This window comes from Sorex araneus, chromosome 6 (genome assembly GCF_027595985.1).
Source record: "Sorex araneus isolate mSorAra2 chromosome 6, mSorAra2.pri, whole genome shotgun sequence".
Taxonomy (NCBI): Eukaryota; Metazoa; Chordata; class Mammalia; order Eulipotyphla; family Soricidae; genus Sorex; species Sorex araneus.
The window spans coordinates 136,132,205-136,143,736 of record NC_073307.1 but is presented as its reverse complement, the minus strand read 5'-3'; the positions used below and the strand labels follow the sequence as shown (position 1 = coordinate 136,143,736).

General features: G+C 51.3%; 1 protein-coding gene across 1 annotated transcript in view; it reads right to left on the bottom strand.

Moving 5' to 3' along the window:
* Positions 1 to 1,059: 1,059 nt before the first annotated feature.
* CAT (catalase) overlaps positions 1,060 to 11,532 on the bottom strand; it is a 35,928-nt gene continuing 25,455 nt past the window's right edge. Inside the window, exons 10-13 of the mRNA XM_004607890.2 lie at positions 10,027 to 10,157; positions 4,843 to 4,950; positions 2,653 to 2,736; positions 1,060 to 1,813 (exon numbers count right to left, since the gene is read on the bottom strand). Of these exons, the coding sequence (XP_004607947.1) occupies positions 1,748 to 1,813; positions 2,653 to 2,736; positions 4,843 to 4,950; positions 10,027 to 10,157 (389 nt within the window). The 3' untranslated portion in view covers positions 1,060 to 1,747. The remainder of the gene's footprint in view (positions 1,814 to 2,652; positions 2,737 to 4,842; positions 4,951 to 10,026; positions 10,158 to 11,532) is intronic.

Below are 11,532 nucleotides of genomic sequence, written 5' to 3'. Positions count from 1 at the left end.
GATTAAGAATCTGGTGACGTCATTTAATAGGGTTCAAAGTAGGAGGCAACTAATCTTAGAGTAAAAAATCTTATTTTTTACAAATATATATATAAGCACTCAAGGCTCAACTTTTAACATGTTAGTGATCTCTTATAGAAGGGCTTAATGGCCCCTGGGTGAAATACCACAATCTCCACACTCTTTCCTCTACGGATACATTTTTGCAGCATTTTCAGCGATTTTTCATAACAATACAAAACATATTATTTCAGTTCTGCTTTGGAGCAGGGATTGGGGTTTGGGATGAAAACATCCGAAATATGGCGGTGGGAAAGTGCATTGGTGGTGGGATTGGTGTTTGAATATTAAGTGTAATCAAATATTGTGAACTACTTTATAAAATAAAAGCACTGTAGCACTCTAGCACTGCCGTTGCTCATCGATTTGCTCAAGCGGGCACCAGTAACATCTCCATTGTGAGACTTGAGGTTACTGGTTTTGGCATATTGAATACGACACGGGTAGCTTGCCAGGCTCTGCCGTGCGAGCAGTATACTATTTATTGGTAGCTTGCCGGGCTCTCCGGGGGACAATAATTTTTTTTTAATTTTATATCATTTTAACATGCAGTGATATAGAATAAAAAAATTTTTTTTTAAAAAAGAAGAATCTGGGGGCTGGAGCAATAGAACAGCAGGTAGGGCGTTTGCCTTGCATGCAGCCGACCCAGGTTCGATTCCCAGCATCCCATATGGTCCCCTGAGCACTGCCGGGAGTAATTCCTGAGTGTAAAGCCAGAAGTAACCCCTGTGCATCACCGGGTGTGACCCCCCCCCCAAAAAAAAGAAGAATCTGGTGATGTGGAGGCTGGAGAGAAAGTTTAAAGAGCTAGAGTGAAAACTCTGCCTACAAGAGCCCCAAGATTGATCCCTGGCACCACATGGTCCCCAAGCACTGCCAGGAACAGCCCCAAGCCCTGAGCCACAGAGGGTCCTCGAGTCCTTTAGGGTATGTCCCCCCCACCCCCCAAAGTCTGGGAGGAATTTCAAGTTACATATGAAGCCAAAGGAAAGCAAGTGCCATTCTTATGTACAGATTATTTTATTGTTAAAAAGGTAAGCAATTACAAATCAGTCTCGCAAAAAAAAAAATCAATGCCGTATCAGCATAAAAGTAATTCCAAATTTAAAAAAGAAAATCCAATCAACTTCAAGCAGGAATAAGCCGATTTCCTAAAGGTACTAATGTTAGTCTAGAGAGACACTGAACCACTATCTTTCCTCTAAGAACTTAGAAAAATGAAAATTTCTAAGTAGATGATCTTTATCTTTTCTGCTGATACAATTATAGCCCTGTTTTCATATAGCAGGCTATCCCGTGACAGAAACAGACCAATTTCACCTAAGTGATTTTTCTCTTATGAATGGAAGTTAACATCTGCCCAAAGTTTTTATTCTAACCATTTCAAGTTAATAACCCGACCAACTGTCGAAAGCAAAAAAAAGAAAGAAAATCCATACTTTGTATTAAATGATTGTTATGATTGTTAAGCCTTAACCTTCGCTGTCCCCTAGGGAAGCAGCAGCAGAAGCTGTTATCACACCATTTGCTACAGGAACCGGGCACATCCTCTGCAAACACTAGCTCCCATCTGTGCATCTAGCAGGGGGGCATCTTCTCTCCGGCACGAGTGAGTTGATGGGTGGGCTGCAGGCGAATGCCGAGCTGGCTTCCCCGACGGGGGCGGGGCACAGGCCCCCGACTCTCACAGATTAGCTTTCTCCTTCGCCGCCAAGTGCGACCCGTGTTGCACAAAGGTATGAATCGCGCCCTGTTTTGAAAGAACAAGATCAGCGTGCTAACTCACGGACTCGGCAGCTGCCACTTGGCAAGATTTACCTCCGCCTGAATCCACATGCACGAGAAAAGAACACCGGGGCTGGAGCGATAGCACAGCGGGTAGGGCGTTTGCCTTGCACGCGACTGACCCGGGTTCGATTCCCAGCATCCCTGAGCACTGCCAGGAGTAATTCCTGAGTGCAGAGCCAGGAGTAACCCCTGTGCATTGCCGGGTGTGACCCAAAAAGAAAGAAAGAAAATAACAGTTCACTGCCTGTCTCCCCTCAAGCACTGGTCTGGTGCTGTCCAGAACAACAGCAACCACAACAACAAAAATCCCAAGAGTCTCTGTTTTGCAGATGAGTTTTTTCGAATCTGCATTCTTCACCCCTTTTACACCCTTGGACAGACACCTGTCCAAGTTCAGCAGTTACAACCAAGGCAGCGGTGGCCAAAGGTCAATGGTCTTCAGCCCTCCCACACCGGCACGCCAGCACCAGTCCATGGGCTGCCTGACCGAAGACTCAGAGGCTGGAGCGATAGCACAGCGGGTAGGGCATTTGTCTTGCATGTGGCTGACCTGGGTTCGATCCCCGGCATCCCATATGGTCCCCCGAGCCCTGCCAGGAGTGATTCCTGAGTGCAGAGCCAGGAGTAACCCCTGAGCATCAATCACTAGGTGTGACCCAAAAAGAAAAAAAAAAAAAAGGACCACTGACTTATATCTCAAGTACGGCTCTGAACTCAGCAGTCACAGCCCCTGGGAAAACCATCCTCAGAGGCAATCCGGGTCCACCGCCACCCACCATGGCCAGGTGGCTGGGGCCTCACCTTGGATTTTGTGGCGTTGTGCTTGTCCAAAAGGGCCTGAATGCGGGCGCCGTAGTCAGGATGCACATCACTGAAGTTCTTCACCTGCAACCAAACGGAGGCAGGATGTGAGAGCAGGAATCCCGCCCCAGGTCTGTGTCCATGTAAGGTGGGAGGGAGGATCAGAGAGTCTCATAGGGCAAGCAGCAAGACATGTGGTTCCCACCACCACCACCAGGGGCTGCTCCTGAGCCCCGGCAGGTCTGGCATGGTGAAACATCACTTTTACTACCCCACAACCCCCCCACCGCCCCCCAAAAGAGACTTGGGAGTCCAGTTTAAACCCTGGTCTATACTGGGGAAGCAACCTTGGAGAGATCACTCCTATGAGTGTCAACGTCCACTCTCCTTAAAACGAGGTGGAAAGGTACCCTCACCATGTCATAGAAGCCTGAGAAAAATGCATACAAGGGGCGTTAACTAACCTTCCTGCATGTGAGAAAGCTGACTTTGGGGTAACAGGTCCCGGTGACGGGGCCCCGAAAAGGGCCCCAGACACCGTCTGTATTTTAAGCCCCATTTGCAAAGATGCTGGCGGCTCCACATTCTTCAAGCAGGAGTTCCGGGCACCCGAGGCAACACAGTGAGTAAGTGCTGGGCCCAATACACACAAGCCAGGCTCTCGCCTCTACAGCCAGGGGAGGGAGGCTCCGCTCAGGAAAATCAGTGCCCTAGAGCTCGCTTTGCTCTAGAAGAGCAGAATGAGGGCTGAGGAAAGCGCTCAAGTGCATGGAGGCATGGAGCATACACCCTGCATGCCTGCAGCCCCAGGTTCAATCCCGAGGACTGCAGAGCACCCCCAGAGCACCAGCAGGTGTAAGCCCCATAGCCTCCAGCACCACTGGGCCGGAGCCCGGCTGAGTACAGCCAGGAATAGCCCCCAGGCTCCAGCACTGCTGGGCAGAAAGAGAGGGAAGCACACACGAACATGTGAATGAGTGAGCGAATGAATGGATGAATGGACAGGATTGGCAGAGCCCGAGCAGCAGGCAGGAGGAGGTGGGGCATCATGGACCCACAGGAGGCCTCTCAGGGTCAGCAGACGGGGGAGAAGAAGGATTCGAGGGGACAATTCCACTTCTGCGACTTACAAACCGTTTTCAAGCTCACAGTTATCGGCAAGAAGAGACCAAACCCGCGCCACCTTTCTCACACACACAAACACACACACACACACACACACACAAACACATACACACACACAAAATGGTGCCTTTCTCAGCACCTACGCTCAAAGCAAGGTGGCAGCAGCACAAACACAGACACACACAGACACACACACACACACACACACACACCCCTAAATGGTGCCTTTCTCAGTACCTCCGCTCAAAGCAAGGTGGCAGCAGCACAAACACAGACACACACACACACACACACACACACACACACCCCTAAATGGTGCCTTTCTCAGTAACTCCGCTCAAAGCAAGGCGGCAGCAGCACAAACACAGACACACACACACAGACACACACAGACACACACAGACACACAGACACACAGACACACACACACTCACCCCTAAATGGTGCCTTTCTCAGTAACTCCGCTCAAAGCAAGGCGGCAGCAGCACAAACACAGACACACACACACACACACACACACACACACACACACACACCCCTAAATGGTGCCTTTCTCAGCACCTCCGCTCAAAGCAAGGCGGCAGCAGCACAAACACAGACACACACACACACACAGACACACAGACACAGACACACACAGACACACACAGACACACACACACACACACACACACACACCCCTAAATGGTGCCTTTCTCAGTACCTCCGCTCAAAGCAAGGCGGCAGCACTCCCCTCGCTGATGCTATAAACTGTCTGGAATGCGGCTGGCGGCTGGCGCCAAATTAAGCAAGACAAGGAGAAAATCTCACTCTGACCTCAAGGCAGGGACCGTCCCCTCTCCCCCCCCCCCCCCCCGGACCAAGAGCACAAGGATTCATGGGCGTGCCAGAGCAGATAAAACATTTAGAGGAAAGAAGCAGAGGATGACTCGGGGGGCTCGTTCTAACTCTTGACCGTCTCGTGAGCCCAACAGAGGGGACACTTGGCAGGATTCTCCCGCTCACGGCTGCACTCTCCTCTCGCGCCAGCAGAGGGCGCCCCGCCGCCCACAAAGCACCACTCACCACTTTCTTCTGGATGAAGAGTTGTGCGTCTTTCAGGTGGCCCGCGATGTTCTGGCACAGGCGGGTCCGCTCCTCCTCATTCAGCACCTTGGTGTAGAAGGTCCGCACCTGCCCAGGGTGAAGAGAGAGGGCGGACAATCAACCCACCAGCTCGTCACAAGAGCGGCTGCCCCGCCCCTAGAGGCCACCTTCGGGATGAAAACGTGAGACTTCTCGTCTAGATAGGAATATTTTTTGGTGATTATAAACTTGTCATTTTGTATTAATCGGGATAGCTCACATTTTAAATCAGATATCAAGACAGCCGTGGCTTTATTGAGTTGTCAGAGACCCGGATGTAAGTACTCACTGTTTAAATCTAATGCCAAAGTTGAAAACCTAGCCTTGGGAAGGTCTATTCAATCAAACTCAATCCAATCAAAGTGATGATCATGTCCACTGACCACCCTCTAATTTGTTCATTTCCTCTCCGATTGTATTTAATGTACTGTTTAAACAGCCATTAAGTGACTGTTGTTTTAATTTCTAAGATTGCTCTGTTCGCTTCTAGAAATTTATTTGATGGGCAGGGGGGAAGGCGTTGTCTTTGTTTTGGGGTCATACTCAGCGATGCTCAAGGGTTACTCCTGGCTCTGCACTCAGGAATAACTCTTGGTGGTGCTTGGGGGACCATGTGGGATGCCGGGGATCAAACTGGAGTCAGCTACGTGCAAGACAAACACCCTACCTGCTGTACTGTTGCTCCAGCCCCTAGAAATTTCTATTTGGTGACTTTCCAAAACAAACTTTTTTGCCCAGCCCCCCGCCACCCCCTCCCTCCCACGCACACATCCTATTTGTGTCTCAGGGACAGTATTCCTGTCTGTAGTCTCCTGCATTGTGTACACACACTAATTTGAAAGTTTCTTTAAAAGAAAATTACTTTTTTAAAATTATCATTCAAGAGGCTGAGCAATAGCCCAGCGGATAGGGCATTTGCCATGCACACAACTGACCCAGGTTTGATCCCTGGCATCCCTTATGGTCCCCCAAACACCGCTAGGAGTAATTCCTGAGAGCTGAGCCAGGAGTAACCCCTGAGCATTGCCAAGTATGACCCCCCCAAAAGAAAAATTATCACTCAAGGCCTCTTCTATCTACCACACGTGCAGTTTCTTAGGGTAGGGAATCTCTCTGGAGTGTATTGTCATTTTCCACCAAGGTGCATCTCCAATTAAAGGTCATCTTCTAGACAGCGGATAGGGTGCTTGCCTTGCATCGTAGCTAACCCAGGTTCAAGGACTAAGCCCTGAGCACGGCCAGATGTGGCTCCAAAAATGACAACAACAAAAAAAAGGAGCATCTTCTGCAGAAATGCCAAAGGGGTCCCAAGTGAGGAAGGTGTCTTCCTGTGGAGATTCTCTTGCATCACTGCGGAGTGCAAACACGGCTCCCTGCTCACTGGTTCACGGGTTTCTCGGTTCAGGCCTTCAGTGCCATTGAGTGGGATGAGGAGGCGGCGTCAGCCGCTCCGAGCCCGTGTCCACAGGCTTGCGAGCTGCGTCTTCGTTCTTTGGTAGGGTTCTTACAGAGGCTGGTGCGCCCTCTTGGTGTCACCATGAAGCCGAGAGTTGGCGGCTCCCAGCTGAAAATCCCGGATAGCAGCTGGAGACGTTCCCTGGAAGCAGACCCTCTCTGCCACAATCTTGGTCCTTCCTGACCCCAAACACTGCTCAGGGTGGTCACTGACGCTTACGTGCAAACGCTTCATGCAGAAAGGGGTCTCGTGTCTACTCCTGTCTCCACGTTTCTCATCTCTCTGATTGTTAGTCCCTCAAAGGATCGCTGGTCTGCAAACTCCCCAGAGCCCTCAGATGGATGCTTCCTATACAGTTTCCTAATGTCCTTCAGAAGAGGGTGGGGCCATTCAAGCCCACCTGCCAGGGCCCCAAGTGGAAGTCCCATGAATAATTCACGCAGAGCAAAGTCTGGGCTGCCTTGGTTGCTTCTGGGGCCAGAGGGACAGCACAGCAGGTAAGGAGACTGCCTGGCACTCGGTCAACCCAGGTTCCACCCCCAGCGTCCCTTATGGTTGGTCCCTTGAGCACTGCCAGAGTGATTCCTGAGCACAAAGCCAGGAGGAAGTCCTGAGCGCTGCTGGGTGTCACCCCAAAACAAACAACAAAATAATTTTTTTCTTTTCTCAAAGATAGATCACACAGTGATTTTTTTTTGCTTTTTTTTTGGGGGGGGTCACACCCGGCAATGCACAGGGGTCACTCCTGGCTCATGCACTCAGGAATTACTCCTGGCGGTGCTCAGAGGACCATATGGGATGCTTGGATTCGAACCCGGGTCGGCCGCATGCAAGGCAAACGCCCTACCCGCTGTGCTATCACTCCAGCCCCTCACACAGTGATTTTTTTAATGTGCATGCCTAGCTTCATCATCTAAATTAATTTTTGAAAGGCTGTATTTGCTTGTTTAACTCCTAAGTAGACTTCATGGAGGCAAAAGTGTTGGAGAGGCGGAGAGTAGATTAAAAAAAATACTTGGCCATCACCAATATCACCAAGGAAGATGCAGTTACTATAAAAAGCTCCTGGGAATACCCCTATTGCAAACCACAACACCCAAAAGGAGAGAGAGAACAAAATGGAATACCCTGCCACAGAGGTGGGGGGGGGACAGGATTGGAGGGTGGGAGGGAAACTGGGTTCATTGATGGTGGAGAATGGACACTGGTGGAGGGATGAGTTCTCGAACATTGTATGAGGGAAACACAGCATGAAGATGGGTAAATTTGTAACTGTACCCTCCCGGTGACTCACTAATTAAAAAAAAAAAATTAAAAAAAATTTTTTAAATCCCACAAAAAAAAAAAGAAACAACGGAAAGTTTATATTTACTAATGGGTCCTAGTCATGGATGGGAAGAGAACTTGGGATTTTGGTGGTAGGATGCTAATACTGGCGGTGGTTGTAGAGCTAGAACACTGCATGTCTGAAACTCTTGTATTAACGATACTTTAAGGCATAGTGCATAAATACAAAATGAAAAAAGTCACCAAAAAAACAAATATTAATATATATTTTTTCAATAAAATGGATTGTTTAAAAGTAAAAAAAAAAAAGCTCCTGGGAGATATTTCAGTTCATCTAAATATGATTTTATATCCTATCAAAGTGTGACTTCCTTTAAACACAGACATACACACATAGACATATACAAATGCTTTTTAACTAAAGATTACCTTCCGCATGATTCAATTTATGTATTTAATTTTACTTGGGATACACATTTACACATTGAGAAGGTGGAACTAGGACCTAGGCTAATTTTAAAATACTAAGTTTAGGGACTGGAGCGATAGAACAGCGGGTAGGGCATTTGCCTTGCACGCGGCTGACCTAGGTTCGATTCCCAGCATCCCATGTGGTCCCCGAGCAGCGCCAGGGGTAATTCCTGAGTGCAGAGCCAGGAGTAACCCCTGTGCATCACCGGGTGTGACCCAAAAAGCAAAAAAAAAAAAAAAAAAAAAAAAACACTAACTTTAAGGCCAACCATTCTAACCACGACACTCTCACTTTGCTCTCTGCTGATGTGGGGGGTAAAACACACCAGAAACATTAGTAAGGTGCCCCCTGCCCTCCACAGTGATTCCCAAAGGAGCAGCCCTGAGTGACTGGGAAGAGGGTGGACACTTGACCCGGACATCTACCTGCAGGCTGGCCACGGGCCAAAGGACGCAGCTTAGAGGGAAGAGACCAGTTAAATCTACAGGGTTGGCTTCCTCTCCAGAAACCGATAGAGAAGATCGCGAGAAGGCAGCATAGGTATCCCTTCCACCGTGCGGGGAAAGAATAATAATAATCCACAGAGAAAGAAGCATAAAAGGGTCTGCTGTCAGGGCAAAAGCTGCAAGGACGATACAACAGTCGAGCTCTGAGAGCAAGAGAGGAAAGCAGGGCTGGGGTGACAGTCCAGAGAGCAGGGCGCTCGCCCCGCACAGCCACCTGGGCTCCATCCTGCACCCCATAGGCCCCCCCAAGCCCTACCTGGAGTCAAGTGATCCCTGAGCACAGACCCAGGAAAAAACTCTCAAACTCACTCTCTCTCTCTCTCTCTCTCTCTCTCCCCCCCTCTTTTTTTTCTCTCAGAGAGGGAGAGGGAGAGGGAGAGGGAGAGGGAGAGGGAGGGAGAGAAATGGAAGGGAAAGGAAGGAAAGGAAAGGAAGAAGAAGGGAGGAGAGAAAAGGGAAGGGAACAGAAAGGAGGAAGGAAGGGAGGGAGGAATAAAGGAAGGAAAGGAGAGAGGGAGAGAAAAGGAAGAGAAAGAAAGAGGAGGGGAAGTGGGAGGGGAGGGGAGAGGAGGGGAAAGAAGAGAATGGAAATGAAAAGAGGAAGGAAGGAAGGAAGGAAGGAAGGAAGGAAGGAAGGAAGGAAGGAAGGAAGGAAGGAAGGAAGGAAGGAAGGGAGGGAGGGAGGGAGGGAGGGAGGGAGGAATGAAGGAGGGAAGAAAGGGAGGAAGGAAGGAAGGAAGGAAGGAAGGAAGGAAGGAAGGAAGGAAGGAAGGAAGGGAGAGAGGGAGGGAGGGAGGGAGGGAGGAATGAAGGAGGGAAGAAAGGGAGGGAGGGAGGGAGGAAGGAAGGAAGGAAGGAAGGAAGGAAGGAAGGAAGGAAGGAAGGAAGGAAGGAAGGAAGGAAGGAAGGAAGGAAGGGAGGGAGGGAGGGAGGGAGAAAGGACGGAAGGAAGGAAGGAAGGAAGGAAGGAAGGAAGGAAGGAAGGGAGGGAGGGAGGGAGGGAGGGAGGGAGGGAGGAGGGGAGGGGGAGGGGGAAGAGAGAGAGAAAGAGAAACGGGCCTTGGGAAGAATAAGAGCAACTGGCACTGCAAGGAGGAAAGCGAGTGATGGAAACAGCCATGAGCTACGTGGAGGCTCCGCCCGCCCTCCTGGGGCTGCTGGAGTCTGGTCCAGCAGCGCCCCTCAGCTCTGGGCCTCGCTGGCTGGGCCGGGCTGACCCCTGCTTCCAGAGCCATGGGGGTGGGGCTGTCCAGCGGCCTCACCCGGAGCCCCTCTCGGCAGCCGCGGAGGGAACGGAGGGGAAGGCCGGGCGGGCGGCCGCGGGGGCCCTTGCCGGGCAGCGTCCCCGCGGAGCTCGGCCCCCGAGGGGCGGAGGCGGGGGGCGCCCGGCTGGGCGGCCTTACCTGGCTCACGTTGTCGTCGTTGGCGGTGTTGTAGCGCCGCACGTCTGCGGAGGCCTGGGTGCAGTGCTCCAGGGCCCGGGGCTGCTGCTCGGGCGCGCTGAAGCTGTTGGGGTAGTAGTTGGGGGCGCCGCCTGCAGAGGGAGCCGCACAGGGTCACGCGGGGCCGCGCGAGAGTCCATCCCACCGGCCCGCGCAGGGCACCGGGCAGGCCTGAGTCTTGTCCCAGCGTCCCCCAGACACGCCCGTGGCCTCTCACCCCAGCCCCAACCAAGAGGCTGCCCGAGCCCTGAAAACCCCCCTGGGCTGAAGCCATCCCACAGCGCGTAGGGTGTTTGCCGTGCACGCGGCCGACCCGGGTTCGATCCCCGGCATCCCATATGGTCCCCCGAGCACCGCCAGGAGTAATTCCTGAGTGCAGAGCGAGGAGGAACCCCTGAGCATCGCCGGGTGTGACCCAAAAAGCAAAGCAAAACAAAACCAAAAAAGCCTCCCAGCTGGCTCCGATGCTGACCTGAACCAAGAAATACATCCAGGGTTTGCTTCCGCCCCAGCCCCTCCCCAGGCGGAGACCCCAAGATGCGGCTCAGATCTGCAGGGTCCTGAGATCCTGAACTGAGAGACCGGGCCTCTGACTCTGCATCCCGGAGCTTCCCGGGAGCGACTGCATGTTCTCAGCGGCCAGCCGCTTCCAGGAGAAGCCAGAGTGTTGCCACGGGTGGCGGCTCTGTAGGGCCCCTGTGAGTGGTGGTGGGGTTCCGCGCAGGGGTGGGATCTCTGGGGTATCCTGTCACCTCCATTTCTGCACAAACTGTGCTTCTGCCCAGGGCTTGGCCCTCAGTGGTCGGAGGATTCTTGGGACTGAGCTGCTTGCGGGCTTGGATGACTGCTCAATCATTACTTTCAACTCCGACCCAGGTGGGTCAGATCCCCAGGACCCAATCCCCCAAGCCCCACCGGGTGAGCCCTGAGCATGGAGCCAGGAGGAAGCCCTGAGCACAGCTGGGTGTGCTCCGACCCCTCCAACACACACACACACACACACACACACACACACACACACACACACACACTAAAAAACCAAACAACTCCCCCCCCCCCCAAACGAGCTCTTTGAAATGTAACTGCCGGAGTCATTTTAAAATTTGTTTCTGACTAAGTTCCAACCTTTTCTTAAAGTAGGAGTTGTCTCCCACTCCTGGCAACAATTAAGTTCTTTCATCAAACTTGAAGAACACAGCACAAGGGCTCTACTTTCCAAACAAGCAAAGGGTGTGTCACGATGCATCCTTAAGTAGTTTTTAAATACATATGCTACTATAATGATTAGCAACAGTGGTATAAACATGAAGTAATCACTTGTTAATTAAGTTCCAGAATATACAGGAACCTCTCCAACAGGTCCATTCTCAATAATGAAAGGACCAAGGATTGTGAACACAAGAAATTTTGAATAAAAATGCAGGAGATAGACACCAGAAGCACCAATTACTTGGGCAATAATACCCT